Genomic DNA, 16931 nt, shown 5'->3' on the forward strand with positions numbered 1-16931 from the left:
TGGCAGGAATCAAAGCGTTACCTGCACCTCTGCTTCACAGAGAAGCCCAGGCCGGGAAGAAGCCGGGCTGCACCCACAGTCATGGGGCCCATGGGCAGCTGGGGTTGGCCCGGTGCCCGCTGCACAGCACTGCTGAGAAATGCTGCACGGTGGACACACAGCAGAGCTAGCACTGAATACCAGCCATGGTCCCCAGAGGCCCTGTGTGTCTTGGCAGCTGCCTCCCAGCTGGCCTGTCCCCAGCGCTGGTGCCATGAGGATGTGGATACAGCAGTCCAGAGAGCCCTGCAGGCACCCAAATCTCCTGGGCTTTGGCATGGAGAGGGCAGCATTGCCTCAATCCACCTGCAGCCAGGCCACAGTCAGGGGGCTGTGCAGGGTGCGGCTGGCTTTCCGGGACTATCCAGAGGCTGAGCCCTCCAGGAAGCTGCAGTCTCACATCCCTGGGGGAGGGCTATGGAGTTAGGAAAGGAGGCCTCAGGGCCGCGTCCCCAGTTCGAAGGGCGCTGGCTGCCATCGCGGGAGAACTGGGGTGCAGAACTTTCATCGGCCCAAACTGGGAAAATCCAGAAAGAAGCGGAGACTGGATGGCTGGATGGAAAGAGATTGTGTGGGGTTACCACAAGGAAGAAAAATCAAAGGGGAGGAGGACATGGAAGATGAGAGGCCCACCCCAGAGACTAGAAACAGAGCCAGCGCCCGGAGACGCGCGGCCGCCAGGCTCCATCACTGCAGGGCCAGGCGGGTGCTAATCTGGGGAAAGGAAGGGAAGATGAGGAGGTGAGGGGGGCGCAGAAACTGCGGACGCGACCAGGCGAGGATGAACCAAGGAGGCTTCCGGGCCTCCCAATCTGGGACTGTGGGGATTTTCCAACCCAGCCAAGCCCGAGCGGAAGGCAGAGTGAGGAGGCCATCTAGCGGCAGGGGCCGGAAGGAGGGGCAGGGGCAGTGCCCAGGAGGGAGCCTGGAGCTGGGGCAGGAGAGGAGGCAGCTCTCTCCTGGGCGGGGATGCTGGGAGAGGGGTGGGGGATGGGGAGGGGTGGGGGAAGGAAAGCTGGGGAAGGTGCGAGGGAGGGATGGCCACAACCCCCAGGAAGAGAGGTAGAGCCTGGGTGGAAGAGGACAGGAGCCCAGGACTGTCCGGACGGACAGACCTCCGGCCTTGTCAGAGAGACGGGGTTTGGAGCCTCTGCTGGTGCCACGGAGGGGGCCAAATTGTCTGGGGCGGAGGATGGGGAGAGAAGGCAAAGAGAGAGAGCCACCTGGCATCTGGAGGGGAAGGCGGGGCTGGGCCAAGGGGAGCGGGTGGGATGGCAGGACGGGGAGTGAGGGGTGGGAGGGCAGGGCAGCAGCCCCTTAACCGGGATTGCTTTCTGTGCCCATCTGCCCCCAGCCGACGCAGGCGGCAGGTCCTCTGAACTTAGGCGTGGGGCAGGCTTTCTGGCCCAGCATTATTTCACTCTGGAGGATGAGCCAGTCCGCAAGGGAGGTGGCCCCTAACATACTCTCCGGAGTGTCCTGGGCTGTCCAGAGACGGAGGGGAGCGAGGCGGCCTCAGGCCATCCCTTGGGGCAGGGAGGTTTGAGGAAATGTCTGGAGTCACCCAAGTTCAATGCCAAGCCAAGTCTCCCTGCTCTCTGCCAAGAGGGAGCTGACTGCACCTGGGGGCACCCCACGTCCAGCTGTGTCCACGTGGAACTCCGTGCAGCTCAGGCTTCTGCTTCCAAAACGCACCCTGCCCATGCTGCCCCTCCTGGAAGTGTGCCTGCACACCCGACCCTCAGGCCCCAGGGTAGCAGCCCCTACTGGGACAGTCTGCACTCACCTGCATTTGTAAGGGAGTAGGTGAGAGTGGGGGAAGGGGGAGGGAGGAGGAGGGACTGAGGCTAGGGGAGACACCAGGGTGGTGGCAGGGCTGTCAAAAGGTTTGCGAGTGTCCCACTGGGCCAGGTCACTGGTCCAACCCAGGCACCACCCAGTGATGTGACAGCCACGTGCTTGCAGGTAGCCATACCAAACAGGCCAGCCTCCTCCGGAGAGGACACGCATCCTGTTTTGTGTCTGTTTTTACTGGGAACATGGCAGGCAGCGCAGACACACACGGCCTGGAGAACCCCTGGGCTCAGCTGAGCTCCAGCTCCACTCAGTGGAGACTGCTGGGGCCTGGGCAAGAGGTGCTCCCCGACGAGACCAGGGTTCTTCACAAACCGTGGTAAAGAACAAGAAAGAGAGGTGGAATGGGGAGCCTGAGTCGACCTTCCCGAAGGGACCCAGACCACCGAGTCTTGTTCATGCTCAGCCTCTTATGCCCAAGACAGATGTGTCTTAAGATGCTTCTCTCCTCTTGCCACCACACACACACACACACACACACACACACAGACACACACACACAGACACACACACACACACGCACACACACACACAAAGTTGTCCGCAAAAGGAACTTCTGGAAACGTCTGTTGTTTGCGGGCTGAGCTTCATCCGGGACCTCTCCCCCTTCACTCCGAGAGTCTGGGGTCCAGGGAGACTGTTCACCTTCACAGGGCCACATTCCCAGCACCTGCTGACTCCTCTGGCTCAGGATTCCCCTCCACGTGAATAACCCTCACTCCCTCACCCTGTGCTAGAGGAATTACTGTACATGAGTGGGATAGGGGGTGAGAAGGGCAAGGGCATGATCTGTTTTTTTAAAAAAAAAATAAATAAAGCAGGGGGAGCTTCAAATTTTATTTTCCTGGTTAAATTAGAACTTTTTGAGACTTTTTTCCCTTTTTCTGCAAGAAGTCAGGTGATTCTGGACTCAAAGATTTCCAACTCCTGGGCACTGTGCCCTCTTTCTAGGAAGCCCCTCATCAACCAGAATACTGTCCCCCAGGGTCCCTAGTCCCTTGGGCTGCAGCCCCTAGGACCTGGCGGCTCCTGTGCCTGCTGAGCACAGAGGGACAGCTTTGCAGGGAGCCTGAATTCTGTGTTCAGCTCATCCCTGGCTCTGCACTTTGCTCATATCGATCGTGGGGGTGGTGTGAGCACAGCTTCGCCCACTCGCCTGCCCCCACCCAATGGCCTCTGCCCACCCAGCGCACACACTGGCCCCCACTCTCTCCTCCGTGCGGGGGTGCAGCCCCAGACTCCCGGACTCCCGCAGCTCACTCTGTACCTGCCCTTGAGCACGCCTCCATCCCATTTGCAGAGCTTAAAAAATGATGTATTAATTGATGCACAATGAAAGAGCAGTATTTTTACATATTTCTAAGGCACTGAAAGCAATTCAAATAGCACTGCTTTAAGTTACGGTCACTCATAATCATGCTTGGTCTTTGGGAAAGGGCTCACTCCTCTTTCTTCAGAATGCAGGGAGACTCAGCCTGCACGATCAAGTCTCTGGGGAAGAAACATTAACTAACAGCTGGGCAGCTTGGCTTCAAACGTGTGAGCGACTGTGTGCTTGATGACTGAGGCTTGGGGGGGGGGGGCTCAACTGTCCTTTAAAAACTTAAGTTGGTTTTGACTGAAGCGCCTACCATTCCAGGGCGATCAGGGGGAAACTCGAGGGCCTGCACAAAGCCGGGAGGAGCTGCTGTTAGCCCGGGACCTGCGCTCCTCCCTCCAGACCGCCTGCATCTTAGGAAAGATTTTTTTTTTTTTTAACTCGAAGCCTTCAGGTGAAAATAAAGCAACAGCAGCAACAGAAAAAAAAAAAAAATGTAGTCTTCTTCAGGGTTAACATCAGAAGACGAGCTTGTGCAGCTCTGGCCAATCAGATGCGCCCCTGGCAGCTATAATATAGTGCTAAAGGCAGCCTCTCTCACACGCTCTCCAGGCTTGCTACCATTTAAAATCAGACTCTTTTTGTCTTTTGATTGCTGTCTCGAGACCCAACTCCGATGTGTTCCGTTATCAGCGGCCGGCAGCCTGCCGTTCCAAGCCCTGTCTGGGTGGGGAGCGGTAGAGAGTCCCCCGCAGCCGCGGCGGGCAAGGTTATATAGGAAGAGAAAGCGCGAGGCAGCCAGCGAGAGAGCGAGCGAGAGGGCGAGCCGGAGCGAGGAAGGGAGAGCGCAAGAGAGAGCGCACAGGCACACACCCGCCGCGCGCACTCGCGCACGGACCCGCTCGGGGACAGCTCGGAAGTCATCAGCTCCATGGGCGAGATGCTGCTGCTGGCGAGATGTCTGCTGCTAGTCCTCGTCTCCTCGCTGCTGGTGTGCTCGGGGCTGGCGTGCGGACCCGGCAGGGGGTTCGGAAAGAGGCGGCACCCCAAAAAGCTGACCCCTTTATCCTACAAGCAGTTTATCCCCAATGTGGCCGAGAAGACCCTAGGCGCCAGCGGAAGGTATGAAGGGAAGATCACCAGAAACTCGGAGCGATTTAAGGAACTCACCCCCAATTACAACCCCGACATCATATTTAAGGACGAAGAAAACACCGGAGCGGACAGGCTGATGACTCAGGTAGGACCCCAGCGCGGGCGTGGAGTGTGCGGCTTTCCAGGGGGTTACGAGAAGCGGAGCACTTCCAGACTTACTCTGTTTGCTCTTCGGGCAGATACGAAGGTGATTTCACCGGCTCCTTCCCCACCCACCTGCCCTCCCCTTCATCTCTTCCTCTTCCTGGAGGAGAATGGAGGTCAAGGGTCCAGCTGGAGAAGTTTAGGGTGTGGTGGGGTGAGGCCAGGAACAGACGTGGTCCATTACGGCCCTGATTTGAGGAGTCTCGCTACAGTGGCCTTCCCCATCCTACCTCTGCCCTGGCTTGTAACTTGGGGAGACCTTCACTTTGGGGGTGTCGGCCCTTTCCAAGTCAGGAGTGAACACGGAAGGAGAGGGTGGGAATCCTCCTCCCACGAACGTGAAGTGGCCTCCGGACACTGTAGGAAACTAGCCTTGGGTGCGGAGCCCCCAGGTTTCCCGTCGCCTCTGTGGTTTTCCTTCCCACGACTGCCCCCACCCCACACCTCCCCACCAAAGAATTCTCAACTGGAAAAGCCAGGAGGCGGTTCTGACAAAAGGCGGGGGCTCCAGAGGCGACTCCCGCCGTCCCTGGGTCCCTGGCTGGATCGCAGAGCTGCCTTTGCGACTGCGTGTCCACAATTGTGCCCATCAGAGTGTGAATGTATTGATATTTCTTTAAGGATGCTCTCTGGCTCTCCCAAGCCCGAGGTACCTTAGGGGAGGGACTTAGAACTTATTGGCTCTGAATCACTTTAGTTTTCAACCTGCTTGCATAAGAATTAAGAGAATAAATATTAGTGAGGGGGGAGGGGAAGCTAAGCAAAATATGAATTCTTCTCTCCCTCCTCACCTCCTTTGAGACTTCTGCGCTGCCAATCTCCCAGCCAATTCTAGACTTTCTGAAACTCCATGCACGTATAACTGAAGCCAGAAATGGGTTTCCTTGCAAATATAGGTCAACATCCTTTTTATTGCCCTATTAAAATATTCAAGTCCTACCTTTAGGGCTAGGTGCGCACAGTGGCTGATGGAGTGGCCTGGTGGGGCGCGAGTGCAGGGGGAGGGGAGGGACGGCCGCGAGAGGAGCTGCCTCCGGGCCCCCTGCTTCCCGACCAGATTCCCAGGCTTGCCTGGGGCCGAGAAAGGTGAAGCGCAGGCGGGGTAGCCGGCTCCCGCTGTCGAAAAGGAGAGGAATGGAAACTGGTTCTGATTTCCTTGCTCTCCCTCATCTGCTCCCGACCACCTTAAATCTGGACCGCGAGTGTGGACGCGCGCGCCTTTGCCGGATAGCAGCGCGATCCACAATTAACTCTGCACGGGCCACGGGGTGCCCGGTGCGTGCAGCTGGCTGGAGGGAGTTCTCCGGCTAGCCCGGGGCGCCCATCCTCTCCTCACCCTCACTGCCCGCCGAGGAGGGGCCTTGCCGGGGTCCCCTGGAACCCGAGAGGAGAGCGGCGCTGCGGAAGCGGCGGGGGCGTGAACACCCGAGGTCCCAGAGCCAGAGTGGGTCAGCTTCTGCCCTGGTCTGCAGGAGGCCAATGCCGCAGAGGGTGTCCTGGGCCTTGCAGAGGGTGTCCACAGCCCTCCCCAGGGTTCCGGCCTTGCAGCGCTGCTGCGAAACTGCGAGCGCGCAGAACCGCGCAGCCCCACTTACTCCCGGGTTACCGATCCCCCGCGGCTAGGGTTTCAGTGGGCGCGGGGCTGGGCTGGAGCCGCCGGGCTCTGCCGCTCCACGCGCCGGAGCACAGGCACCGCAGGAGCTAACAGCAGCGCGGGGCTCGCGGAAGTGACCCCGGTGGCGGGGGCGCGGAGACGGGGACGCCCGCGCAGGGGCCGGGGCGCAGCGCGGACTCTGTCCGCCTGCCCTGGGCCGCGCCCCCCTCCGCAGTCCGCCGCCTGCTTGGCCTCTGGGCCTCCACGTCCCAGCCAGAGCCCCCAGCCCAAGGGCCTACCCCCCAACCCCCGTCCTCCCTGCCCGGGGACGCTGGGCCCAGCGGTCCCGCGCCCAGCCACTCTCGCCGCTGCGCGCACTGGCAGCATTTGAACTTCTGACCTTCTGTCAACTTCCCTCAGACGAACGAAACGAAAACAAATACTTTTTTCCTTGGGCAGTGGCTATTCTCGTTCCCAACACAAAAGAAGGGGGAGGGACAGCCCCAGTGGGGGTTGGGTGTGGAGAGCCAGGCCGGGATTCTATCGTAGACCCCACAAAGATCCCCTAAAACCGAGAGGGGCTTGGGGCTGGCAGTCTGCGAGGCACCCCCTGGTTGATCCCTCCCCTACCTTCCTTCTCCCGACTCCAGGAGTTAAGGGTGGGGGTGGAAGGGATGGGGAAGGCGGAGGCTCGGGTGCTGAGGGCAGGGGCGGGGTGAAGGAGGAGTCCAGGGAGCCCCAGGCCCGCGGGAGGTTTGGGGAGCCTGCTCAGCCGCCCCCATTTTAAATAACCGGCTAGGCTGTGCCCCAGGTGCGCGGCCCTCCTCTTCTGTCTCCCTCCCTGTCCCTGGGTCCCTAATGTGACTGCCGCCCAAGTCCCTCAAGCATGGCGAGATCGTCCCCAGTGGAACTTTCAGAGCAGTTCTGGAACGCAGGAGCTGCCGGTTAATATTAACCCGGGAGAGGGAAGCGCAGACAGACACGCTCTCCCCGCGCGGGCCTGGGGTGCCAGGCGAGGGTGCTGGCGGCCAGGGGCTCCGAGGGGGAAGTAGGCCAGAGAGCCGGATCTGAGGCCTGGAGTGGGGGGCCCGAGCCGCCACACTAAATAGATTTCCCGTGCGCTCTGGGGCCGCCGGGAAAGGCGCTCAGGTGTGGGTTTGAGGAGGGGTCTGTTCTTCCGAGCGTGGTGAGAGGACAGTGGAGAGAGGAGCGTTTAGGGCCTGGGGCGTCTTGAAGTTGGGACGCCCCCGCCCCGGCGCTGGGGAAAGCCCACCGGCTGCGGGCGGTGACAGTCGCCGGCGCGGCTCGCGGATCAGTGAGGTGGGCAGGAGCTCAGGCGTGGCGAACAACTTGGCCTCCGCCGACACAAAGCCCGGCCCCGGCGGCCCTGCTGGGCTTCACGGTGGCTGCACAGAGTCGAGCTTGATTCGCGGCACACGACCCAATGAATTAATAACCGGCCTCGGCTTCCCGGCTTTGCCTGCGACAATCCCGCCCAGCGCGGGAGGTGGAACGGCCGCCAGCAGAGGCCGCGTGGAGCCAGGGCGAGGAGGGCGCGCGGGGTGGGGGTGCCAACTCTCGCCATCCTCGGCCTCCGCCCCTCACCCGCACAGCCACCTCCCGTCGCGGCCCGGCTCGGCCCGGGTCTCCCAGCCCCGGGTCCTCCATGCCCGCCCAAGTGGCGCAGCTCCGAGAGCTGGGGCCGGGTCCTCCTCACCCTGCCGCCCTCTCCCTGGCTGCCCTCCTGGGAAGCTGTTTAAAGCTTCCTCGGCGCACACCCCAGGGGAGGGAGCTGCGGTGGGGTGGGGGGCGTGCATGGGGGGGCCGGTGTGCGTGTTGGTGGTGTGCGCCTGCGCGCACTGGGCCTCACATCACAGATCTAAACTGACCCTGGTTTACTGATTGATTTTCATGTAAAACGCGTTCAATCCTCAAGATGACCTCACTCAAACTCTGCCCTTCTGACTTTTTTTTTTTTTTTTTTTTTTTTTTTTTTTTTTTAATGCTGGCAGGCCCAGAAACCTGCAGGCACTGACCTGCTACCAGGGCGGCCCCCAGCCCTGCCCCACCCCCAGTTGCTGTATGTTTAACTCTACAACCCTATTACTGGTTTTTATTGCTGCCAGATACACAGGGCTTTTCCTGTTGCGCAATTTGTCATGTCCCCTGGAAGCGCGGCAGCAGTCGGGCCAGCGTCCTCGCCCCACCCCCTCGAAAGAGTCTCCCCACCCAGCTACGGTGAGGGCCCCAGGTAGAGACGGTCCTTCCACCCTGACGACCAGACTCCAAGCAGAGCATCCTTCCAGACTGGGAGGCTAGAGGTCAGCCCCGCCCCTGCAGAAGTCACCTTGAGATTGCCCCTCGGCCTCCGCTCGGTGCAGCTGCTCAGGGGACGCCACGATCGTCATCCGCGCACGTTCCCCCTTCTTAGAGCCCGTGTCCCAGCAGCAGCAGCATAAACATCCAGGAAGCCAGTCAGTGCCCCCCACAAACACACACGCCGTTGATTCAGCTGGTTTCTATCGCATCCTTATCTGAAAGTGACCCAAGAATTACGGGGGAACCCCCACAATCCGTCTCAGGTAACCCCGTCTGCGTCTGCCCAGTCAGCGCTTCCTGCCTCCTACCGGGCAGCTTCTGGGGAGCCTCCCAGGCAGAGGACTAGAGGCCTCAGGCCCCCCGGCTCCCCTCCCCCTCTCCCCCCTCCCCCTCCCTCCACCTCCTCAGTTTGCTCTTCAAACTTGCTGGACACCATTCTATGGTGGGGCCAAGAAAATAAGAGGGGAGGAAGGGAACAGGTGAAAGAAACAAGAAACACAATGAGACCACAGAAAAGCCAGGCAGAAACGTGTTGGACGCGCAAGAAGAATGTGGCAGTCCAGATAAAGAAAGTCGGTCCGGGCCTGGCCTGCGCTGCAAGCGGGCATTCACCTGGCCGCCATCCACCCCGCAGCCCCGCCAGCGGCTTCTGGCCTCCCCTCTGCCTCGAATAGGGTTAGGGCCGTCGGTCAATAGATGCAAGACCTTCAGTTCTGCAAGCGCACAGTGCATTGTTCTTGATTTCTGGGAACGTGCACTCAGCTCCGCGTCGGGCCTGCTGTGGGGGATTCTTCACAGGGAGGAGGTGGAGGCAGTGCAGGTGGAGAAAGGGGCCCAGGAGGGGGCTGGAAGTCCAGGGCAGCTTGGAGGCGGTGGGGCGGGCATCGCAGAGGGCGCCCCCGGACGCTCCGGAGTTGGCGTCTGAAGCGTGTAGGTCACTTGTTTCCGAGAAACTTCTTTATTTGCTTCTCAGACCCCGCTAGGAGCACCAGCTGTTTGAGGATCTGGAGAAAGGCCCCCAGCTCTGCCCTGAGAAGGCTGCCCCTCTTCCCCGGCCCAGTGCCGGCTCTTCTGCGTGGCTGGGCCGTTCCAAGCCCCGTCTCCTCACCTCTCCCCACGGCCCTCGCGCCTCGAGCCCAGGCAGGGCAGGCCGACGGAGGGGCCGGGAGGGGCGGCGGTCGCCTAGGCTAACGTGTCTGTCGGTGGGGGTCCCCTTGTCTTCGCAGAGGTGTAAGGACAAGTTGAACGCCTTGGCCATCTCTGTGATGAACCAGTGGCCGGGAGTGAAACTGCGGGTGACCGAGGGCTGGGACGAGGATGGCCACCACTCAGAGGAGTCTCTGCACTACGAGGGCCGCGCAGTGGACATTACCACGTCCGACCGCGACCGCAGCAAGTACGGCATGCTGGCCCGCCTGGCGGTGGAGGCCGGCTTCGACTGGGTCTACTACGAGTCCAAGGCGCACATCCACTGCTCGGTGAAAGCAGGTAAGGCGGCCCCAGGCCCAGCCTTCCCCACCCCGGCCCCCGATCCGCCCCACTGAGGGCCACTGGCGGAGCCCCAGCCTGATTCCAGGGAAAAAGAAACCTGGGGTGAGGCTGAAGGCCAGGAGCGGGGGTGCTGGGCAGTGATGGCGTTTCTGCGGGGGGAACCTGCCCTGTGAGGTGCCAGCCCCTCGAAATCACCCCTACCTTGGAGGCCAGAGGCCAGGGTTCTCCGTGCCCCGAGGTGGGGGCCGGTGGCTTCCTGCCCACTTCTGGAGCCCCCCTGAAGGGGGTGGGAGCGTAACTGGGGGAGGGGCGCTAGGCCCTTCCTGGCCCTAGCCCTGCGCTGTTAGCCAGGTCTGGACGAGATCCTTCCCCTCCGTTAGGGCTTAAGAACCAACCGCTCCCACCTGCCGTCCTAAGCGCAGGGGGGTCTGTCTTGGCCCGGAGTCCGCGTCCTGGCTGCTCCCTGCCGGGCGCCCGTGGATCCTAATCTGCCTTCGCTCACTCGCTGAGCCTTTTGGGAGAGGCCTGGTGGGCGGCAGTAAACCCAGGGGGTACCACCTCCTGCGTCTGGAGGCCGCGCGCCTGGAGCCTGCGCTCTTCCTGGGAGCCAGGCTGGGACGCCCTGGGCGGCGGGCAGGCCCGGGAAAGCCAGGCCGAGTCGGCGCGAGGCTGCCTTCCCTGGGCCTGCAACGCCACACGCTGTTGCCGGCGAGGAACAGCTGCGGAGGAGGCGCCACCACGCGCACGCGAACCTGCGGCCTGGGGCTGTGTGCACCGCGGGCTCCTCCGCCCGCATCCATCGGCACGTTTAGCAAAGCCGTTCGCGGTGAATTTCGGGGGAGCTCTACCTTCCTCACCCCCCTTTCCAGGCTTCCCGACTTGTCTCCTAATTCCATTTTAATGGCCTCTGTAAGTAGGAAAACACTTTTAAGGTGTCGAGGCGCACTTGTAGGTAAAGGCAAGAGTGGCTTCTTGTCCCCAGGGAAAGCAAAGGCGCGGAGCGGGGGCGGCGGGGGCGGCGGGGGCGGTTGTGCCGCCAGGAGCGCTCCCGGCTGCAGGAAGGCAGGAGACTGCGGCCCCCCGGCCCAGGTCGAGCCCTCCCGAAACCTCCCCCCGGGCTCCTGCCCGCGGGGTCCCCCTAGCGGGGGTCCCCCGAGGCCTCCTCCCAAGTGAGCAGCGCTAATCCAGCCCCCGGGCGGCGCCGGCCGGGAGCGCAGAGCGGCGCGCCGGAGCCGCTCATTGGGATTCGGCGCACACGGGCGGGGGCGCGGGGCGCGGCGTGTCAAGCCGGGCCGTGCGACTCGACGACTCGGGCTGGCCAGCGCCCGGGGTCGCATTCCGGGGGGCTACGGAGGGCCTCCCAGGGCCAGCCCCGCACTTCATGCCGGAGAAACCGATGAGAAGATTAAAAACCCCCTGTAATTCCAGCAGGAAGATTCTTTCTGGCAATCTCTATTTGCAAAAAGCATGATCCCGGAGATTGGAATGCAAAGAAGACGGCCCTCCCCGCCCTCCTCCCCGGCCCCCTGCGCTCCGCCCCAACTTCAATTATTGTCCTCGGGACTGTGAGCCTCCGAGAGCGACAGAGGGCTCGAGAAAGCTGGTAGTCAAGGGGCCTTGAGACCCGGCGCTTCCAGAGCTCCGAACAGGCCCCGCCATTTAAAATTCAAATACACATCTTGAGTGCTTGGAAGAGAGGCCTGGCTGTGCAAATAGTGCTTGTGAATTGCACACGGGGGGGTTTGCACCTGAGCAAATAGGGAGGGGGAGGCCCGCGCGCTGGGGAGAGAGTGAGCTGAGAAAAGGAAGGGGAGAAGATGGAAGCGTCCGCTTCCAAGAGTTTCTCCTGTTTGTCCCAGAAATCACAATGACAATGCTGGGCCCTTTATTGGATTTTAATTAGAAAATCCACACGAGCCTAGGATTTTCACACCTCGGCCAATCTCTGGAATGTTTGTGCAGTTGCTGCAACTACTGCGGCTGCTTTTCACTCCCCGCCCCCGCCCCTCCGCTGGCTCACGCCGAGGCGCGCAGGGTGGTGCGGGCAGGCGGGCCCGGGGTTTCCTCCGCGCAGCCCCCGTGCTGAGCGCGCGAGCAGGCGCCGCGCCGCGCGCCGGGGCGGGAGGGAAAGAGGGTGAGCTCGGCGCCCGCGGGAGCTCAAGGAGGCTTCCTGAGGAATCCAAGTGCAGAGCAAACACCCTCTGGACGGATTCGCGGCGAGGCTGGGTGTGTGCGGGGCTGGGGGTGGGGTTGGAGGAAGGCGGAAGGAAGGAGTGTCACCCGCCTCTGCAGGAAACGCCAGCCCACCTCTGTCACCGCCAGCCCAGACTTGGAGAGTCGTTAAAGAATGTGCCGGCGTCGGAATCCTGTCCCAGGGGCGGTGGGGTTGGGGGAGGGAGGTCTGTACGGGACCCGCCTGGAATCCCTCGCCCCGCCCAGCCCCGCGTGGTGAGCACCCGGGGCCTAGGCGCGCGGGCACCCAGCGTGCGCCCTCCTCCCCGAGACGTGCCTCCCTTTCGGAACTCAATGCCCTGTTCTCTCTTCTCTCCCTTCTCGCCCGCAGAGAACTCGGTGGCGGCCAAATCCGGGGGCTGCTTCCCGGGCTCGGCCACGGTGCACCTGGAGCAGGGCGGCACCAAGCTGGTGAAGGACCTCCGCCCCGGGGACCGCGTGCTGGCGGCGGACGACCAGGGCCGGCTGCTCTACAGCGACTTCCTCACTTTCCTGGACCGCGACGACGGCGCCAAGAAGGTCTTCTACGTGATCGAGACGCGGGAGCCGCGCGAGCGCCTGCTGCTCACCGCCGCGCACCTGCTCTTCGTGGCGCCGCACAATGACTCGGCCGCCTGGGAGCCCGAGTCGTCCTCAGGCGCGGGGCCGCCTCCCGGGGACGCGCCGGGGCGCCGGGCGCTGTTCGCCAGCCGCGTGCGCCCGGGCCAGCGCGTGTACGTGGTGGCCGAGCGCGATGGGGACCGCCGGCTCCTGCCCGCCGCCGTGCACAGCGTGACGCTGCGCGAGGAGGCCGCGGGCGCCTACGCGCCGCTCACGGCCCAGGGCACCATCCTCATCAACCGGGTGCTGGCCTCGTGCTACGCGGTCATCGAGGAGCACGGCTGGGCGCACCGGGCCTTCGCGCCCTTCCGCCTGGCGCACGCGCTCCTGGCTGCATTGGCGCCCGCGCGCACGGACCGCGGCGGAGACGGCGGCGGCGGGGACGGCGGGGGCGGCGGCCGAGTTCCCCCGCCCGCCCCAGGTGCGGCCGACGATCCGGGCGCGGGGGCCACCGCGGGCATCCACTGGTACTCGCAGCTGCTCTACCAAATAGGCACGTGGCTCCTGGACAGCGAGGCCCTGCACCCCCTGGGCATGGCGGCCAAGTCCAGCTGAAGCCCGGGGCCCGGGGCGGGGCGCGGGAGGGGGCGGGGCGGGGCAGCAGCAGCAACGCAAAGCAAAAAGACACTCGGAAAAGGCGCACGAACCAGACTGAGTTATAATAATAAAGTAGGACAGTCCAAAGTAGACGCTAAGTAAACAAGGACCCCGGGAAGTTTTGTTGTTGTGTTTAGTTTATATATTTTTTAATTTTTTGGTTATTGTTTTATTTTGGTTATTTTTTCTCCTCTCCTGGCTATTTATTTGTTTGGTATGAATAGATGTTTTAAATAATATGAACCGGACCTTCAAGAGCCTTAAATAGTTTGTTTCTTGGATAATTTATTATTGTCATGTAAACTGTACTCACAGGGGAAGAGATTATTTTGTGAGGCCAAGCAACCTGCTCAGAGTCTATTTTTCTACACGTCCCTCGCCCCGGCCGTCAGAAAGCTGACTTCCTTCCTGGCCACCCCTCCTTCCATCTCCTGCTTTCAACAAGTGCAAACTCAAACGTGCTTCATGGGGGTCCACAAATTATATTTTTATAAACAGAATTGTAAATTAGATTTTTTGAGAGATCAATACTTAACTGAATGACATTTCATTTTCGAAATAGTGTAAAATATGAAAATATATTATTTTAATTTAACTAGCTTCCGATGTAACAGCCACCTCCTCTGTTGTCTCTCTGGTTTCATATTCCCTTTGTATTCACCATTTTGCCACATTCTTGGAAGCCAAGACTGTTACACATACAACATACACACACACACACTTTTTTTTTTTTTTTGACAAACTGGAAGAACTCTGTTATTTTTAACTTCAAAGAATTTATTAGAAAATAATATTTTTTAAAAGCGCACATAGTGATGAGCCCACGAGGATGGAGCCTGCAGTTTGTACAGAGAAAAACAAAGGATGTTTCTGCATTAATAAATTGAGAAATAACTGCTGTAAATTTACTGAAATGTATTTTTGAATATTTTGTAATAGTTTTATAGAAATAAAATGTGCCATGCACAGACCGCTTAGTATCTAATAATTAAGAACTCCTGTTGCAGCCCTTTTTCTTCTCTTTTTTGGCTTCTCTGTTTGGGAAACCCAGCGCTGACTGGCACTCCCAATATTCTACTTAGATGTGTTGCTTATACTGTGAATTCAGACTGACTGACTTAGGTAACCAAAGTAGGCACACAAATCAACCTGTTTCTTCTCATGGCTGGAGAAACCTCAGCTGTGCTTGTATTTATTGTGTGAAGCTCTTCCTACACTCCCAAAGGTTAGGGGTGCCATCCGTGGGGACTGCTGTCCCCCCACCCGACTCCTTAACCAGCAAAGCCTAGTGTGTATGCCCAGAGGACCTTCCCCTAGGGACCCTGCGTGTGGTTGCTGGACAGAGCCCTGGACTGACCCTGCGTGTGGTTGCTGGACAGAGCCCTGGACTGACCCTGTTGGTGCTGTCTTGGATCTGTAGAGAGGAGCCTCATTGTTGCTTGCTGTGGTCTTGCTGTGCCCTTTCCAGAAAGAGTCCCCAGAATTGAGGACCAGATTTGATCTCTGAAGCGCCTGTCCTCTTTTCTTGAGGGTCCCCTTAAATCCGAGTGGCAAGCCTACAGTGGCGTGGACCAGTTGCTAGAACGGCGGGCTGCTGTTGAGGCCATTGGGCTATGCTGGTTGTCTGACGTGGTCAGGCGTGGGCTTTGAGCCCTTTCGAATGGGCATGCCGCTGTGGGCGCTGGGTTGGGGACGGTCCTTCCATGTTTCCTGCCACCGTGGAGGTTTGGCTGAGAGGGTCTCTGCCCTTGGCTGATGTCAGGGTCCTCAGTGGGGGACTCCTGCCAGTTCTTTGGCTTACTGAAGGTGTCTGTCATGCTTTGTGCTTTGGGCCGAAGTATCCAAGCAGGCTGGGCTTTGAAAGGGTGGAGCTGCGTGAGTCAGGGCCTCGAACGGATGGAGCCTGTGGGGAAGGTGGTCCAGGTTGAGGGGGCAGGGGTGAACAGACCAGCCCCACCTGGCAGGGACTGGTTCCTGAGGCTGGGCCCTGTCCCTGAGGAGCTGCTCTGCAGAGGGTCTGGCCTTGAGTGACCTTCCCAAAAGGCTGCGTGCCCAAGTGGATGGCACAGGGCCTCTGCCAGCCTCCCCAATGCCAGGCCTTCTGCGCAGGAGCAGTCCTCAGCCTTTTTCTGCAAAAGGCTTTCCTGTGGTCTCCTAGGTGGTCAGCAGGTTCCAGGCTGGTGTTTGCAGTCTCTCGGGGATTGGGGGAGAGTGTGTCTATTCTTTTCACAGTTCAGTCTGATTCCAAGTCAGTCCAAAGTGAGCCAGAGGCACTGCGCACAGCAGCTTCTGGCTGTGTCGACAGACCTGCCAACGGCCACGCAGCCCCAGTGGACGGAGGGAACCCGGGCGTTGACCAAGCCCCAAGGTGCTCAGGCCATGGCACAGCTCTGCTGGTGACCGGGGCACCTTGGAGCAGACCTTCACCCAGATGGGAAATCCAGACTCCTGGGTGGCACTCCATCCTGACAGGCCCGGTGGCAGAGTCTCCGAGCGGCTGGGTGCTGTTCCCGGCCCTTCTGGTCCATCTTCTTAAGATCCATCCACTGCTTTATATTTAAAATTCTCTTTTTCACAGGCAAGGAAAGGAAACCGCTGCTTACAGAAACTAGGTACAGGGCCCAGCCCCGCCAGGACTCGGTGCCAACTTCTCATTCAGGGTTGATGAGCCAAGAGTTGGTGCAAAATGTGCGCATGGTGGTTGCTGCCAGCCTCCCTCATGACTAAATGCATATCTATTCCTGTCAAAACGTGTATCAGAATGTACTTGAAACTGTTATCTTTGTGCTCTATTGTTTGAATAATTAAAAGAAATTACAGAGGCTCTCTGCAGTGTCTGTTATGTGGCAGAACCCTGCTCCCAAGCTGTCGTCTGTGTTTCTCATCGTCTTCCACGAGGTAGTGCTGGAAACAGGAAGGAAATTCTCACTGAGAGTGCAGACTCCAATCTCTCAATGGGTGGGTCTGGGCAGGCTTTGGGAATTTTTACTGGTGCAGTAAGGCAAGCTCGTGATCCGCTGTCTGAGGGAGTTGACAGAGCTGTCAGCATCGCACCCACGTGGGAAATATGGGCAGACATGCAGAGAATGCCGGTCAGTTGCAAGATTTGGCGAGAAAGCAGCAGCATGCCTGCCAGGGAGGCGGGCGGGCCTGGGGGAGCCCAGCTCTTCCTCGGTGGTACAGGCTCCGTCCTTCTGGATGATGATCCACCCCAAGAGGCTGAGAAGCCCAAGAAGTGACTTCCGTATGACTTCTTACAAACGAGTCACAGAACCCTTCACGAGCCCTGCGGATTCCTGGCACTCCCTGGGATTTATGTTCCAGGACAGGGCTGGGCAAATTTTGGCCTCTGGGACAATTCTGGCCTGTTTTCACACAGACCTTGAACTGAGACTGTTTGTTACATTTTTAAAACGTTAAAAAACAAAGTCCAAAGAGGACTGCTATTCCCTGACCTGTGACAATTACATGAAACTCACATTTCCGTGTCCATTCATAAAGTTTTATTGAAACACACCCACACTCACATGTTACCTGGAGTAGCCTCCCCGCTCGTCCAAAAGAAAGCAACAGAAACCACCCAGCCCA

General features: G+C 59.8%; 1 protein-coding gene across 1 annotated transcript; it reads left to right on the forward strand.

Moving 5' to 3' along the window:
• The first annotated feature begins 3810 nt into the window (after positions 1–3810).
• Positions 3811–16152, forward strand: SHH (sonic hedgehog signaling molecule). Its single transcript, XM_010329567.3, has 3 exons — positions 3811–4451; positions 9650–9911; positions 12478–16152. The coding sequence occupies exons 1-3, from the start codon at positions 4143–4145 to the stop codon at positions 13299–13301; spliced, it is 1395 nt and encodes a 464-aa protein (XP_010327869.2). The 5' UTR covers positions 3811–4142; the 3' UTR covers positions 13302–16152.
• Positions 16153–16931: the final 779 nt, after the last annotated feature.

The sequence above is a fragment of the Saimiri boliviensis genome, chromosome 10 (genome assembly GCF_048565385.1).
Source record: "Saimiri boliviensis isolate mSaiBol1 chromosome 10, mSaiBol1.pri, whole genome shotgun sequence".
Classification (NCBI taxonomy): domain Eukaryota; kingdom Metazoa; phylum Chordata; class Mammalia; order Primates; family Cebidae; genus Saimiri; species Saimiri boliviensis.

Coding starts and splice junctions, on each gene's coding strand:
- SHH (XM_010329567.3), top strand. CDS start 4,143: ATGGGCGAGATGCTGCTGCTGGCGAGATGTCTGCTGCTAGTCCTCGTC. Junction 4,452..9,649: donor CGGACAGGCTGATGACTCAG/GTAGGACCCCAG, acceptor TTGTCTTCGCAG/AGGTGTAAGGACAAGTTGAA. Junction 9,912..12,477: donor CCACTGCTCGGTGAAAGCAG/GTAAGGCGGCCC, acceptor TCTCGCCCGCAG/AGAACTCGGTGGCGGCCAAA.